The 17,618-nt window shown below is 50.2% G+C and overlaps 1 protein-coding gene across 8 annotated transcripts in view; it reads left to right on the forward strand.

Moving 5' to 3' along the window:
- The window catches only part of MSI2 (musashi RNA binding protein 2), a 429,302-nt gene that overhangs the window by 389,003 nt on the left and 22,681 nt on the right, over window positions 1-17,618 (forward strand). For 5 of the 8 annotated variants that reach the window (XM_033183607.1, XM_033183609.1, XM_033183605.1 and 2 more), the window contains one exon: window positions 7,692-7,754. The exons of 1 other annotated variant lie outside the window; for it this stretch is intronic. In XM_033183607.1, coding sequence (XP_033039498.1) covers window positions 7,692-7,754 — 63 coding nt within the window. Of the gene's footprint in view, window positions 1-7,691; window positions 7,755-11,288; window positions 11,339-17,618 lie in introns of all 8 variants that reach the window. 2 more of the 8 variants (XR_004430686.1, XM_033183608.1) reach the window with 1 other exon arrangement.

Consider the following 17,618-nt stretch of genomic DNA (forward strand, 5'->3'; position numbering starts at 1 on the left):
AGAATCATCTGGAAGGCCTTTAAAAGAGCAGAGACCCAGGTCCCACCCGATTCTGTGGGCGGGGTTGGGGCCAAGGTTAAAACTCCTCCAGGCTAGACTGAGAACACTGCACTGAGTGGAGACATTGCATTGGCTCTCACAGGGGACCGGCCACAAGAGTTAGCACCACGCCTGTATTCTCAGGAGCGCCTTTGCTTCTGCAAAGTGGAGGGGCTGGCAGACTGAAGATGTGTGCCACAATTTTACTTTTTTACAACCTTGGGCTGTACCCTCGTGTCATCTGGGAAGTTTGTTTGTTTGTTTGTTTTGAGACAGAATCTGGCTCTGTCACCCAGTCTGGAGTCCAGTGGCTCACTGCAACCTCTGCCTTCTGGGTTCAGGTGATTGTCTCAGTCTCCGGAGCAGCTGGGATTGCAGGCACCCGCTACCACGCCCGGCTGGCTTGTTTTTATTTTCAGTAGAGACAGGGTTTCACCAGGTTGGGCAGGCTACTCTTGAACTCCTGACCTCAGGTAGTCCTCCCATCTCGGTCTCTCAAAGGCGTGAGACACCACACCTGGCCCTGGGAAGCTTTTAAAGGTCCAGGTGCCAAGGCTGCTCTGCAGACCAAGTAATCAGAATCACAGGGGTGGAACCCAAAACTCAGTATTTGTTAAAGCTTCCCAGGTGGGTCCAGTGAGCAACCAGGGTTGAGAATCAGCACCCATACAGAGCAGGGCGCTCCAATTTGCCATAGTTGTGTCCCATCTGCTGGATGAATCATGCTTCTGGACCCCTCCAGGGGCGTTGAATGTGCCCCCAGTGGGGTGGAGGATCGTGGGGCTTGGGAGGCTGCTGCTTGTAGGCAGTGCTGCCTTTCAGCTGCAGTGTACCCAGAGCAGTGACTGCCAGCTCATACCCTCATCCACTGCATCAGAGCATCCTGACCATCATCAACTGATGCTCATTGACAGCCTTCTGTGGGGAAGACTCTGGGCTTAGGTCCTAAGTGGTACGTATGATTGAGTCCCTGCCCTAGAAGAGTTTGTCACCCGGCAAGAGAGATAAGATATGCACACAAAAATAACTGTGCTTAGGTAAGGAAGAAGCTGGTAAATGCCAGAGAAGCAATAAAAAGTGAGTGTGGTATCATATAATCGTCACAAAACCCCCAAAACCCAAAAGCACCATTGACTTCTCACTTAAACTGGATCTTCAGAACTCCAAAAAGCCCAGCGAAGTGTCTCACCCACTGTCAGCAGGTGGGTGGCATCTTTCACTTCGATGAGTCACCAACCCCAGAGCTGTGTTAGCACCAACCTCAGAGGACTTGGGTTTATCATCCTCCTCCCCACAGACAGGCTCAAGCAGGGTCTGAGATGAAGGGACTTTAGAGGTCATCTAGAGGTCATCTGTTGCAACCTCCTTGCAACAGAGAAAAGTTACACAGGTCCCAAAGAAGTGAAGTGTCACGTCCAACTGCACAGAAAAACAGGGACAGCCAGGGCTGAAGACTGGGCTTTGAGGCCAAGCCAGGTGATTGTTCTGTTATCCCACTTGAAGGGCAGAGGAACTCCATTCTAGCAAGAATGGGTCTTCAAGTCTGACTCCCATTAAACATGACAGTTCTACAAGCTGTGGCGCTTGTTCATGCCTGGAATTCCACCATTAGTGCAATTTCTTTTTTACCCAGGCATCCTCTTCTTGAATATAAGGTTCCCAAACAGGAAGAGCATAATACATTCCTAGTACCTAAGTTCCAAGTGGCCAACCTATAGCTCTCAGGCCCTCTGAGATTTGATCAGCAAAATGATTTTCTCTTTTCTGCTGGATTTACTAACATATGGTAGGTATTAAGCCACTAGGGTCATGCCTGACCCCTTGACCCACTTGTCATTGTTAGAGCTAAACAGAATGTATATTCTAATTTTGAGCTATGTTAGCTCCACTAAAATGATGCTATGAAGTTGGGACGTTATGAAGGATACCAGACCACTGTTATCAATAAGAAATTCAGGCCAGGCATGGTGGTTCACACCTGTAATCCTAGCACTTTGGGAGGCCAAGGTGAGCAGATCACCTGAGGTCAGGAGTTCAAGACCAACCTGGCCAACATGGTGAAATCTCGACTCTACTAAAAATACAAAAAAAAAAAAAAAAAAATAGCCGGGAGTGGTGGCACACACCTGTCATCCCAGCTACTCGGGAGGCTCAGACATGAGAATTGCTTGAACCCTGGAGGCGGAGGTTGCAGCAAGCCAAGATTGCACCACTGCACTCCAGCCTGAACAACAGAGTGAGACTCTGTCTCAAAAAAAAAAAAAAAAAAAAAAAGTAAAGCAAAAAGAAAGAAATTCAGACCCCCTGTGTGCTTACTACCAGCTGACCATGGCTCCTACCATGGAGACAGTAGAACACCCCTGCCTGGAGAAGAGTCTTGTCTTGAACAAGACAGGGCTGATGGCTGGACAGAGACCTGGTAGGCCTCATCACAATGGCAGCTGTCACCTATTTTTTTTTCTCTTTGAGATGGAGTCTCGCTCTGTTGCCCAGGCTGGAGTGCAGTGGTGCAGTCTTGGTTCACTGTAACCTCTGCCAGGTTCGAGCGATTCTCGTGCCTCTGCCTCCCAAATAGCTGGGATTACAGGCATGCGCCACCACGCCCGGCTAATTTTTGTATTTTTAGTAGAGATGGGGTTTCACTATGTTGGCCAGGCTGGTCTTGAACTCCCAGCCTTGGGTGATCTGCCCGCCTCGGCCTCCCAAAGTGCAAGGATTACAGGCGTGAGCCACTGCACCTGGCCAAAGAGTGTTTGTTTGTTTGTTTGAGAGAGAGTCTTGCTCTGTCACCCAGGCTGGAGTGCAGTGGCGCAATCTTGGCTCACTGCAACCTCCACCTCCCAGGTTCAAGCCATTCTCATGCCTCAACCTCCTGAGAAGCTGGGATTATAACCATGCACCACCACGTCTGACTAATTTTTGTATTTTATTTTATTTTATTTTTTGTAGTGACAGGGTTTCACCATGTTGGCCAGGCTGGTCTCGAACTCCTGACCTCAAGTTATCCGCCCATCTTGGCCTCCCAAAGTGCTGGGATTACAGGCATGAGCCACCGCGCTCTCACCAATTAAGCTTACGCACTGCCAGGCATTCATCTAAGCACTTTGCATATATTAATCCTGCACTAAAATGATCATCTCCTTTACATTTGGGGACATCAAGGCAAAGAGAGCATAAGCACCTTGCCCAAAGTCACACAGCTAGTAAGTGACTGAGCCAGACATCGAACCCAGACAGGCTCCAAGTCTGTGAGCTCTGCTGTTTGCTGTGCTGCCCTGCCTCACGAGGAGGAGTCTAATGGCCCCTTCACACATTGGCCAGGGAAGCTATGTTGAGGAGGGACCCCCCCCTTTGCTACATTTCCAGCAGTGGAGGGGTGATCATTTCCCACTCTGAGCAGTGGGGTGCTGGGCAGCTATGGGCACCTGTGGAACAAGGAGCTCTGCCACATCTTTGCTTGGCCCGAGGCGCTATGAAGAAGCCTTGAGCCCTGCCAGGACACCTGCCTGGTTCCCTGCAGTCTTCCCACCAGCACCCTCTGCTAAGACAGTCCCCTACTTGATAACCCAGCCCCTGGTTTCCCAAGGAAGTAGCCTGTCCCAGGTGACCTCTGCCTCCTCAGAGCCTGAGGAGAAATGCCGAAGACAGGGCCACGAGGCCACGAGGCCAGGCTTCTCTCCCCTGTACTTCCCAGCCCTCCCAGGTCCAGCCCCAGAGGGTCGTATCCACCGGGGACCTTCCGGTCCTCAGGTGCCTCCTGTGTCCTACGAAGGGCCTGTCCTGGAGACTGCCTGTGCCCTCTGTCACCACAGCCTTAGACTCAGGCCACCAGGATGCTTCTTTGGTCTCCGGCAGCCCCAGCTGGGGTGGCCCTAGTCCACCCAACACATGCACAACACACGTGTTCTCAACACACACATCTACGTGCACCCAACACATGTACACAATACATACACTCAACATACAACACACACACAATACATACACTCAACACACATCCACGTACATCCAACACATGTACACAGTACATACACTCAACACACAACACACACACCCAATACACACATACACTCAACACACATCCACACACACCCAATACGTACACAATACATACACTCAACACAACACACACACACAATACATACATAACACTCAACACACATCCACATATGCCCAACACATGTGCACAGTACATACACTCAACACACACACACAATACACACATACACTCGACACACATCCACACACTCTCAACATGTACACAATACATACACTCAACACAACACACACAATACATACACTCAACACACATCCATATACACCCAACACATATACACAAAACATACACTCAACACACAATACACACACAATACATACATACACTCAATTCGCATCCACATACATCCAACACATGTACACAGTACATACACTCAACACAACACACACCCAATACACACATACACTCAACACACATCCACACACACCCAACACATGTACACAATACATACACTCAACACAACACACACACACAATACATACATACACTCAACACACATCCACATATGCCCAACACATGTACACAATACATACACTCAACACAACACACACACTACATACATACACTCAACACACAACACACACACCCAGTACATACATATACTTAACACACATCCACATACACCCAACACATGTACACAATACATACACTCAACAAAACACACACAAACACATACATATACTCAACACACACATCCACATACACCCAACACATGTACACAATACATATACTCAACAAAACACATACAAACACATACATATACTCAACACACACATCCACATACACCCAACACATGTACACAATACATATACTCAACAAACACAACACACACAACACATACATATACTCAACATACATACAGATACACCCAACACATATGCACAACACATAACACACATGTACTCAACACACACATCCATACACCCAACACATGTACACAACACATTCAACACACCCAACACACACATCCAATCCACACATACACTCAACACACACATCCACATACACCCAACACACATACAGCCAACAAACACACATACACACACCTGACACACATACACTTACATACACACCCAACACACACACCCCTTGTATCTGTGCTTGCCCATCTCCCACAAGCCCAGCCACCAAGAAGAGACCTGACCCTGGGAACTCAGTATCAGGGGCCTGTCTGCCAGGTCATATGGAAAACATATTTGGCAGGTGAGGGTTGACTGGTGAGGCTGGACGGCCTAATAGAACAGGAGGGGGATGGTGAGGAGCAGGGGAAGGGGGCCAAGAGGACCGCTGTACAGGATGCTGGTGCAAGCTCCGTCCCTCCCCACCAGGAGGCTCCCAAGGGGCTAGGCCAGGTGTTGGCATGGCCCTGGTGTTTCAGATGGAGGGCACAGAGGCAGTGGGGGTGGCGACTATGGAGCTGCTGCCCGTGCTGTGTGAGGGACAGACTGGGCAGCCGTGCTCCTTCAGCCCCTCTTCTCACACCCTCCGTCTCCAGGGTGGAGATAAAATTCCAGCCCTCAGCAGCGTCTGATGCTCCACCTCCAGCAGGAGCCTTTATCTGAGATTAAGGATAATGGATTTCCTTTCTTGGATAAGTATATTTTTTCTTCCTCTTTCAGACTTTTTGTCCAAAATGCACTCAATTCCAGAAGATGGACCTTTTTTTAACAAGTCTTTTTATTGACTACCCTCCCCTCCCCACTTCGTTCCTCCTTCCCCCTCCCCCAAGTCTTTCCCTGCTTCAGAGGAAACCTGCTGTTTTAAGTGCAGGGCAAGGAGTGCAAAGGAATGACTCACCTGCATCCTCTCCCTCCAGCGTCCCCTGGGCCTTGCTCTTACAGCAGCAGAAGCCTAGGTGTCCTGGGGGTTGGGACAGAGAGAAATAACTTGATTTCTTCCTTATCTTTCTTCAGCAATTTCTGCCAGGACCCCCATCTTCAGAAATCTAGATCCTGCCTGGAAGAAATGGGGAGAGGACTTGGTTGGGGGTCCCTTCCTTGGTCTCCCTCTGGGTTCGTGGCTGCCTTCTAGGGAAGGGAGGGCCTCCAGTCACCATGCATGGTCTCCATGGGAGCTTGGAGACCTGCAGCCAGGGACAACTGTACATTTATTTCACCTGGATCTTTCTTTTTCCCCCCTTCAACAGCCCTATTACCATATTTAAATGCAAGTATGTCTCTTTTCATTGACATTTTAAGTAGCTTAGCCTGACCTTTTTAGAGTAGCATGTTCCCCTTTGAACTTCTTTCCCTTCAGTAGTACCGTGTAGCTAGGACAATAGTCTTAGAGTTTAGTGGGCTTCTAGTTCGCTCTGTTTGGGGGAGCTTTGTCTCTGCTTTCTTCCCTCCTCTGCTCCCTGCCCCTGATGGTGCATGTCTTCCTCTCATCCTGTAGAAATTCCTTGTTTAAAAGGCTCAGTGGCTAAAGTTGAGCAGCCCTGCTGGGGGCTTTTTATTGAGTTTGCGGCTGGCTTCTGGCACATCATTCAAAACCACAGTCATTGGAAATGGGTCTTGGGGTCAGGCCTCCAAGTATCTGCCTGGATGGCAGAGGATGTGTGTCTTTATATGTATGGGAGTGTATCTGTGTGTGTCCCAGTGTGAGGCTGTGTGTGCACGTGCTGGTGGCTGAGAGAAGCCCAGGGGAGGGGACTTGGCATACTTCATCTGGAATCTGCAGCTACAAGAAGTTACCTTGGCCTTCTGACTATTGTTCCCATTGCTGGGACAGCCTTGCTGCCTGGTGCATTTTTAGATAGCATAAGCCTTGATCAAGAAGAACTCCAGGGACCCCTAGGAAACCCTCTAGTGCCAGTTTCATCTGGTCCATGGGGCTCAGACCGAAGAGCCACATCTAAATTCCCACAGTTGCCTCAGGAGGTTGAAACACTGAGAGATCAAATAAAGCCATAGGACTCACTCCACATAGACCCCTGCAGCCCCGCGCTCCCTTTCCTGTCTGGCTCCATGTGTATGCAATCACCTGGAACCCCCAAATGCTTCACCCTCGGGCCTGGGGTTGTGATGCTGCTGACTTGATGTTTTGACAAAAGTCTGGAGTTAAAAAGGCCATGCTAACCTGCAGAGCCTTCAGAGAACAGCTGGCATTAAGCCAGCTCCTGGCCAAGGTGCCTGCTCTGTCAAGAGGCCGTCCAAAGTGCCTCCTGCCTGTGGCACGGGGCTGACCACTCTGCCACGATCTCTGCAAGGAGCAGTGGGCCAGCCCAGCCATGCTCAGTTCTACTCAAGACAACCCCAGGGGAGCCACCCTGTGTCAGTGCAGGGTCAACAGGGAGCTCAACCCCGCTTCTCAAGAAAAAGATTCCTCCTACAATTCTTGAATTATTGTTGTGGACCTTCTAGAACCAGCTTCTGGGGTGACAAATGGGTGAGAATCAAATGCACCTAAAGATGTTGTGCCTTCTGGAAGCCTGACAGCCACTACTCTGTGTCCCTCTCAAAAGCTGCCCCGTGAAAATCCCTTCCCACTCCTGTCTTTGTGTGGAGGGCGGGGGTTGTGTGGCCCGTGACCTGGGTCTGTGCCTGGCCCTTTCAAGGATTCCTCCGTGACACAGGCTCCTCTCTCTCCTGGCCAGGCTTCCCAGCAGCGGCTTATGGACCAGTGGCAGCAGCGGCGGTGGCGGCAGCAAGAGGATCAGGTAGGAAGGTGTATGGGACAGGCGACTCCCAGGCATGCCCCCAGTGTGCAGGGGGAGGTCAAGGCCCTGTCGGATCTGTGTGGCTGCATCTGTCCAACACCACTCTCACCACAGCCCCGGGGAGGGGGTGGACAGGGAGGCGCGGGCAAGGCCTGGCCACCCAGGGCACTTGTAGTGGGGTCAGTCACAGTCATGGGACTGCAAACCAAAGGCAGATTATTATTCTCTGTTAAAAAAAAAAAAAAAACCTGAGTTTCTTTTTGACTTTGACCGCCCCGTCACCTGACAACTAGCTTCAGGTACCTGTGGTCATTTCCCTCCTTGGCTTTTGCTAATTCAACAGGCTCCCTTCCTTGGGTCCCTGAGCCAGCCAGAGAAATGCTAGGCTGTCCCCTGGGCCCCTGCTGCACTGGCAGGTGGGCTTGCTGGATTCTGGCCAAACCCCCAGAGCCCCTGAAAGCCATAGGGCCAGCCCTGAGCCTCAGTAAATGAAGCTGCTGTTTCCGGAGCTGCTGTGCCTCCCAGACTCTTCTTAGCCAGACTCCTCGGCTCCAGCTGCCAAGGGAATTGGGCCTTCTGTCCCGTGAGGTTGCTCCAGTCCTTCGGTCTCCAAAGCCAAACTTTTAGATGTCTGGAACCCCTCAAGTGACATGGGAACACTATCCCAGCATTACCATGGGGTCAGGCCAGAGCTGGGACATGTCCAGGATGCCCGGAGTCCCTTTTGTCCCTCTCCCCAAAATGCTTTCTGCCTTTCCAGGCGAGCAGGGCTTCCGCTGTGCACTGGGCTCCCTCCCCACCCCTGCTCCCTGAACTGAGTGGTCATGGTTTGCAGCTCTTGCCCCCTATGCCCCACGGACAGGGCTCTGGAGCACCCAGGGAAGTGCCTAGTTTGATGTCACAGGGCTCTGAGGAGGGTGGGGCTGGGCAGGGTGGGGGGCTGGTGAAGGTACCAGGAAATAGAGCATTAAAAGCCTAGAGGGCAAATGCCAAGAACCCACACCCTGGGTGATGAAAAGTTGGCACAGTGAGGCCCATTAGAAAACTTCAGTAAAAATCCGTTCCATGCAAACTGGCACTGCCTCGAGCTACAAAGGACCCACTCCCCCAAATCATCCACTCGGGTTTTGTTTGGAGGGGGCTAGGGAGTTCTCAGGGGTTGCCGAGGGGCAGTTCGCCAGAGAGCTGGCAAGTGAGCAGACTGGCAGGCAGGTCCAGAGAGTGGGGCCCCCTTCCTGAGCTTCTGCTCACCACAGCCAGTGTCCAAAGGCCCCACCTGCCCTCTGGCCAGTGTCCCTCGGTCCCCCCAGCCCTGGGCCCTGGGGGCGGGGTGCACAGCTGCCTCATGTCTCCCTGTGCCATTTAGTTTTTTAACTTGAGTGCTTTTTGGTATCGTTATAAACAAGCCTCGGCCCTACCTGTGCCTGGGGTTGGGGAAAAGATAAAAGAAAACTCTTGAGATTTTTGAGTGTTGTTGGTTGTTGTTTTCTCCGTTCAGTTTCTTTCTTTTTATAACTTGGATTATGAAACTAAACTTTAACCCGAAATTAACCCTGCCTCTCTCCCCACCCCACCCCATTCTCCTTGACTTCATGGCAAGTTTAAAGGGCAGCATGGGGTTCTTTATGAATCTGAGAGCCGTAGCCGTCTCCCACAGTCTGTGCCCCTTTCTGCCACCCCACCCTCTCATGGACCCCCAGAGCCAGGCGGGAGTCCCACCCATCCCTCTAACCCCTAACCCCCAAGGTCATCTCCAGCCACACATTTTTTTTTTTTCAGGATCAATGGTGTTTGATTTGTAGCCATTTCCATCGGGAGCAAAGTCTCTCCCAGCCCATTCTAGGTCAGCCATGCTCATCGCTGCACTGTTAGTGAACTGTATTCAGGAGTGTGCTCCCAGACCACCTGCCCACACCAGCCTGGGTTAGCGCAAGGAGTAAATCCTCAACTCCGAGGTGCCTGCCCCGCCCCACAGGGTGCAGGGTCAGCCTAGAAGCTACAGGGCAACCCCACAGTGCTGCCGGGCACAGGTGTCAGGGGCTTGGGATGTGCCCAAGGGCAATGACTAGACTGTATCCACCATAGTGAGGGCACTGCCTAGGCTGGAAGACACCTGCCTGTTTGTAGCCAGGCTACCCTAGTTCCTCAGCCCCACTTTGGACCTGAAACAGGGTTACAGGTTTGGGAAAGGAAGCACTCTGCCTTTCTTTCTTTTAACGCATTCTGCCAGTAAGGGGACTGTTACCTCACTCCCTCTAGAAAATGATCGGGAAGCCAAGCCTCATGGGAGGGCCAATTATTTACCTGTGAGTGGCCTCTCAGTGGCAAAAGCTCTTTGCTCTGAATTTCAAGGCACCACACGGACTCACTTGGGTGTATGCATCAGTCTAGGCCACAGAGGGCTCACTGGGGGTTGATGGCCTAGTTTCACCTTCCCCAGCTCCTAAAGCCCTGCCTTACCCACCCCACTTCCTCCCCAGGGGAACAGGATGCTCCTGCAGCCTCAACTGCTGCAGGTCGGCATGAACTCAACTGCATTCCCTTAGAGGGAAACACAGGGAGACATTCAGGGAGGGTCTGTTGAGTACCTACCCTGAGCTTGGTACCGTGCTAAACCCAGCAGGCAACTCCAAACAGTAGGAAGCGTGGCCTCCGCTCCCCAGGGGTTCTCAGGCTTTGTTCAGGGATCAGACATCATCCTATGGAGGGCCCTTTTTTTGTCTTTGATTTTTGTCTAGCTCCAATGTTTGGGGTTTTGTTTTTTTGTTTTTCCTTCTATTATGACTTCTAGGGGAGCTCCCTGAGGTGAGAAGCACTTGCTGAGGGCCGTGGGGTGGGAGGCAGCTTCGTTTTTGCTCAGGGTGGCAACTTGGAACCGTCAGGGCTATGGTGTCAGGGTAGGAGGTCCGGGGGGGAGCCTTGAGGTCTGTGCCCACCTCAGCCAACTCCTCTGGGCCAGCCTGCCCCCCTGTTCCTAATTCCCCCAGGACCTGAGGTGAGCAGGGCTCAGGGGACCCCACCCGGTGAGGTCCCTGCCGACTCCTAGATAACTTCACTATCAGTGGTCACTTTTCTTTTCCCTTCACCTGGTAGTTTGAAATGTCATCTTTTCTTGTGCTCAGTCGAGAGTTTGTTTGTTTATTTTGATCGTATTCATTCAGTTCCAGTGGCCCCATCATGTCCCACCCAAACCTAAATTCAGTTTGACAGAAGCCTCCCCCGACAGTTGAGGGAAGTGGTTTGGATATTCAGGGTATTTTAGTTGGGGGTGACATTATGGGTGGGTCCGTGTATCAATCTTAGAGCTTCTGAGCCCCTGGTACCACCCTGTCCCACCTCTCCCCACCCACCCAGCCCCAGCCAGGACCCCTTACTGTACTTTATACTTGCCAGCTTTATTCCAATCTAGTAACATGAGCTCCTGATGGTGGTGGTGAGTGTGAGCAGTCATATTTCTGTTGTCTTTTCTCTTGCTTGGTTGGGGCTGCGGTGAGAGTGTCTCTGAGGCATACTTTCCCGCCTCTCTTACGCTAGGATCTGCACACCTCCTCTCAAACACTCTTCTGAGCACGCTCAGCGGGAAGGTTTGTCCACACCTATTAATCCTCTCTCAGTGTCCAGCTTCCTGTTAGTACCAGCTGGTTTGCATGTTTTTGCTTGTTCAGATGAAACAGTTCAAGAAACAAACTCATATCCAACTCTCAAGAAATGTCTTTTTTTGTACACTTTCGTTTTTGATTTTTTTTTATTAGTTACAACTCCAAAACACCTGTTGTCCAGTAAAACATTTCACACCTCCCCTGCCTGTTCTTAGATTGTATGTATCTGTGGGACTGAACTAAATGCATGCACTGTAGTAGATGTACTGGTAGCCGTAGCTGTAGTTGTAGTACATGCATTGTTGAGTTGATATTACAGGGTCTTTGACGGCTCGGCACAGCACGGCCGTCTGAAGGATAGTGCGGGGACCAGGAAGAGAAGGGGCTCCATATTTTCAATGTTTCCAAGGGGCTTGGATCCATGTTCTCACCATCAGCCACCACCACCTCCCCTCACACTCCCCGCTCCCCCGGTCCAGAACTGGGTCACCACCCTCAGCTCTAGCCTTCCCCACTGAGATCTCTGTTGATATTGTCCAATTATAGTGCAAAAATGGAACCAGGTTTGGAAGGAGTCTTAAAGGTCTTCCTTGTTCTTGTCTTTCTCATACTATTCTTGAACAGAGCAGATCTTTTTTTATTTCTTAAGGCCTACCAGCAAGACTCCTTCGAGCCCCTCTACTCCTTGAGTCCTTTGGCAGGTCACAGCCAGCCCTTCAGGGATACAGGTCTATGTGGCAGTCCTGTCTATATGGATTACGTCTTGGGGTGGAGGGGAAATGAGACACGGTGAGGAAGGGATTGAGATCTTGAGATCCTTGGTCTGCCGACAGGGAATGCACTTGGTCCTAGTGAATCATTGCCATTTGTTTTTAAGGTTGGTGAAGTTTAAGTAGCGTAAGAGTGGTGACATTCTTAGCATGGAGATGACTGGCACAGTTTCATGGAGACAGGAAGGGAGGTGTGCTTGGAACATCCAAGAGGAACCACCCCCAGTTTCCTCCAACTCCCCAGGAAGGCTCCCTAAAGGGGAAAGGAGGAGTCCTGCAGCCTGTGCCCTTAGAACAGGAGCACATGCAGCCAGTTTGGACACACCATCTTCCCTACATTTGTGGTGACAAGCCATAAGGGAGTGCCAGAGGTCTCTCAGAGCTTTTGGAAGTGTCCCCACCCCTTACATGTTGATGCCGAGTGAGTAGTGCCTGCCTCCTGGAACCTGCTCTTTAAGTCAGGGTGTGGTGGCTCTGCCCAAAGCTGCAAGAGCATTGATGGAACACAGGTGGGATCTGAACCTTCAGGGTGCAGGTTATCTACTGTGGGAGACAGAAGCCCAGGAAAACGTCAGAGTCCATAAAGTCCCCTGAGAGAATGCGTAGAGATAAAGCAAAATGGTAGTGCTGTGGAAAGAATCTAGCAAGCTGTGCAAATTGGTGGCAGAATCGGAATGAACAAGGATTGAATGTGAGTTAGGCCAATCTGCCACCAAACAGGATGAGGGCACCAAGGCCCAGGAAGATAAATCTGGAAGGAGCTGTTCTTCTAGCTTGGCCTGCATGGCGGTGCGGGTGGGGGAGGTGCACAGGGAGATGGCTGGAACTGTCAGGCTTCAGGGCTGCTGAAGCTGCAAATTGACCTGAGGCTGGGGAGTAAGAGAAGAGGGTAGGGACAGAAGGCAGGGAAAGCAGAAAATCCCCTCCCACTGGCCTAAATCCCAGGTCTGGTTCTGCTAGGAAAATGGCTTTGCTGCCCTGTGGCTGGAAATTCTAAGAGCTCCAGTTCCAGTTGGTAAAATGAGCAAAAGTAAAATGCAAGTCAGGGGATGGAATAAATAGTTTAACTTGAACCAGAAAAGAAAATGCTTTAGGGAGGAGAATAGATCTCAAGAAGTAGTCATGCCCATCCCAATCCCCCTTCAAGATGTTTTCTGTGTCCCCGCTGCAAGCCTCTGCCTTATATATGTTAGGGGCTGGGGGACAACATACACTCTTCCACTTGCTGGAGGGATCCTGGAGCTATTTGGGTCAGTTGCACCATAAGCTTTAGGGTTCCCAGGTATTGCTTTCAACATGTATTAAGGATTTGTTTTGTGCCAAGCACCAAGGAATATAAAGGCGGATGGCACTTGTAGCCTTCGGTGGCCTGAGACTCTAGTCCTGTCCTCTGAAAGTCTGTGTTTCCCACAATGCACTGTTTCTGGCCTGAGAATGACCACTGTCAGCTTCATTTAAAAAAGGAAAATGGATCAATGTGTGCCTTCATTTCTGAAGAGGGCTTTCCTGCGCTTCCATGAGCAAGATCCGTGGGGGGGCGGAGCGGGGGATGCAGTGCAGCCATCTCTGCTTTCTCACCCAGCCTCCCTGTGCTAGCAGCAAGCATCCTCTGGGGGCTGTGACCCCAAGATGGTCCATCTGTGGGTAAGGTCATGGGGACACCCTTGTGCTAAGATGAAGCCACATCTGTGGCCATGGAATCAAGCCAGTAGTGGCCCAGGGGGAGAAAAAATCTCTGACCCATTCGGGCCAACCACCACAACCAGTCAGACTTACCAAAGGATCTTACCTGAACACACATCTCTCAGTCCACTGCTGTGTGTTCTGGGGATGGACACCTCGTTTCCCAGTTTGTCATTAAAATGTTCATTTCTGGGACAGCCAGGACTTTTCACCATAAAGAGTCCAGCATTGGATTTCAGTAACCCCAGTGAATTTATAATAATGCTCAGAGCTGCCCGCTGCTGACCTCAGCTTCATTCATTTTCCAAGGGCTTTCAGACCAACCCTGTTGAGGATAAAATACATCAGCTCTAATCAATAATTTTGTAATAGAAATACTGTGCACTTGATAAATCAACTCTAGTGCAATTAGTGACTAGCCTTGAAGCCCAGACCTAAGTATAAGTTAATCCTAAAGTGAATGGAGGGGGGGATGTTAACAGTCTTTTAAATCAGTGGAATTATTTTCAGTGGTTGACACATCTCTGCCTGCCCCTGAGCTGGTTGGTCGTTGCTCTTGTGCCGGCTCAGGAGCTCAGGCCCAGCTGTCTGGAGCAGGGGTGGAAAGTGTGGTGCTGTCCTTGGTAGCTCCATAAGGGCATGTAGAGCACAACAGAGAGGGGCCTAGAGACCCGCTCCTTGCACCCTGGGCTGGGTGGGGGTACTGCAGGGTCTAGGAAGCCCCTAAAGCTGGTCAACCTGCGGGTTAGTGAGAATCATCCAGGGAGCATGTGCCCAGGTGTATCATTCATGGTTGCTTGTGTTTTGCTGAGGTTTTTTTTATTTGGATGGTTGGCTGGTTGGTTTGTTCTTGTTTTGAGACAGACTCTCACATGTTGCCCAGGCTGGAGTGAAGTACAGTGTTGAACTCCTGAGCTCAAGGGAACCTGTTTCCTCAGCCTCCCAAGTAGTTGGAACTGTAGGTTCATACTACCGTGCCCGGCTTTGGTTTTTATGTTTGTTTGTTTTTTGGTCTTTTGTATGTTTGTTTGTTTTTGTTTTTGGTAGAGACAGGGTCTCACTATATTGCTCAAGCTGATCTCAAACTCCTGGCCTGAAATGATCCTCCCACCTTGACCTCCCAAAGCACTGGAATTACAGGTGTGAGCCACTGTGCCTGGCCTCTGCAGAGTTTTGACTTTCAGATAGACACCATGATGTATATTACCATAGCCACCCTGTGATATGACAATCAGGAAGGCAGAAGTTTGTGGCCTGGTTTACAAGCATGTTTTTGTTTTGTTTTTGTGAGAAAGCTGGGCCACAGAATGGCTACGTGACTTATTTTAAATCACACACCTGGTTACCTAGGGAGCAAGGCTTTGGTCAAAGGTGAAGAATCCTGGACTTGAACCCAGGTCTTTGGCCCCCTTAAGTAGCCCTCTGGAAAAGCCGTGTTTTTTATGAGGGACACACCTGCCCCCCATGACACCGGGCATAAGCAGGAATAAAGACCGTGTAGGGACAGCCCAAGTAGCCTCAGCTTCTAGCTCTATATAGGCCAAGCACTCAGGCTCTGGCCTAAAACCTCATAGTCTGATCTTTCAGATGTAGATTTCAGAACTGGACCTAGGGGACATCTGCCATGGTGTTGAATGTGGCAGGTATTTATTAAGTGTATAACAGTAGTAATTATTGTTATATGTGGTAGGTGTGGTAGGTACTGTCCTAAGCCTGATTCAAGGGTGCTTTTCACTGTATCAGAAACCTCCCAACACTGATTAAACACTATAGGTTAATGTTACAGGGAATTAAATATTATGGGGGATTTATTGGCTGACATCCTGGAAGCTCCATAGAAAAGTGGGTTTCATGCCTGGATTGTTCAGGGATCTTGTTTCTGCAATTCTCTTAGCTTTGTCCTCCTTCTCATTTCAATACTGTCTTTATATTGGTTTTCCTCATGGTGGCAAAATGATTGCAACAGTTTCTGGCATCATACCATCCTGTCCAGAAGAGGGGAGCCAGATGGTCCGGAATTCTAGGAAGGTTCAGAGCTTTGTGCTGCTTGCCTAAGGCTTGGGTTACAAAACCAGTCACTGAGGGTGGGATCCATCACCCTCTAAATGGAATGGCTCTTTACACAGCGGGGTAAGGATGGATTCCCAAAGGAAAACCTGCGTGCTGATGAGAGGGGAAATGGAAGAATGATGCTGGAGAGACAACCCGTGGATGCCCACTACAGCCCTGGAAGTTCCTGGATAAATACTAAGCAGTCTCTATGCCCTTGAAGATCTCCCAACCTAGTGCGGAAACTAATGGGTAATTACAATAGGATGCTGTAAGCCTGGTAACAGAAGCCTATCCAACATACAGAAGTAGCACAGAGGAGGAAGTGGTTAGCTTTGCCTAGGAAGTCAGGGAATGTTTCACAGGGGAGTGAATGTTTCCACTTTTAAAGGACAAATAGGAGCTCCCCAGGGGGCCAGGGAACATCATGGGCAAAGCCACCAGACCCCAGGACAGTGGAGTCAGGTGGAGGCCCTGCAGATGCTTTATTCCGGCTGGAGAATAAAATGCAACAGGGGAGTAACTGTAGGTAAAGCCGGAAAGCTGGGCAGAATCAGAGCAGGGAACCCTTGGTACCAAGCTAAGAAGACTGGATTTACATGGGCAGGGCCCGTGAGACCATGGGAGGCCTGAAACTAGGAACTGACATCAGATTTGTATGTTAGACAAGCTTTGACAACATTGTCCAGGATGGATTCAAGACACAGGACTGAGGTGGCAGGACGAGTTATAGATAATTCATGTACATTCTAAACATTCCATAGATGTTTATATATAGCTGCTCAAGCAGTAGGCCTTGTGCTCTTATCCATAAGATGATTAACTCTGGACTCAACATCATGCTAGGGGCTGGGGTGGGATGCAGAATAATTCCATGGCATGGTCCTTGCCTTCAGCCAACTTTCAGGCTTCTGGGGAAGACAAAAGTATACAACTGATGTGAGAGCTACCCTTTAATAAGGATAGATTCCTACATGGTCAGAGAGTACCAAGCAGGCAGGAAGCTTGGTGGAGGAGGCAAGACATGACACAGGCCTTGGAGAATTTGGAGTGGGAGCTGTCTACTAGGCAGGGAATATGGGCTTGAAGAGATAGAGACAGTCAAGGTTCTGGGAGATCTTGAAAGCCATGCTGATAATAGTCATAGGAGAGGGAGGTTCGTATTCTTCATGAAAGTGAAGCTCAGTAAGGACAGAGCCATCTAAAGAAGATATGCCTGGCTGTAGCTCCACAAAGAACAGTCTGACCCCTAATCCTGGGGTCTGGGGCTGGGCTTGTGACCTGGAGCAAGGGGTGTGGAATGAGAAGCATTGAGAAAGCAGACACAGGAGGGCATTCCATGGCAAATCTCTGCCTTAGTTCCTTTGCTTCTGCCAACAAGTTGTTATTTATTCCCTGCTTGGGGCTATTGTTTCCCATTCCTTTGCCCTTGAGGTGGCCACTGTCCCCTTTCTTTCTGCCACTCCACTTCCCTCTGTCCTTGTCTTTGCCCTCTCTGTCAAAATTCGGCTCCAAGTGCCAGGAAGCCATACCTGATTCACCCTACCTGGGGCACCCCCTCCTCTGCTCCATGTCCTCAGTCCTCTTCCTCGTCGGCGAGCTCTCCTGAATGAAAGGTGGCATTACGGGTCCTTGGAAGATATTTTGCATGTATCTGTGGGTGGCACCTGCTTTCCCCAACAATGCAAACCATCAGGCCTCCCGGAGGCAAAGTCAACCTAGTCCTCATTCTTCATATGGATGAGTAATTACTATGCAATTAG

This window comes from Trachypithecus francoisi, unplaced genomic scaffold (genome assembly GCF_009764315.1).
Source record: "Trachypithecus francoisi isolate TF-2019V2 unplaced genomic scaffold, Tfra_2.0 Lachesis_group20, whole genome shotgun sequence".
NCBI classification, from domain to species: domain Eukaryota; kingdom Metazoa; phylum Chordata; class Mammalia; order Primates; family Cercopithecidae; genus Trachypithecus; species Trachypithecus francoisi.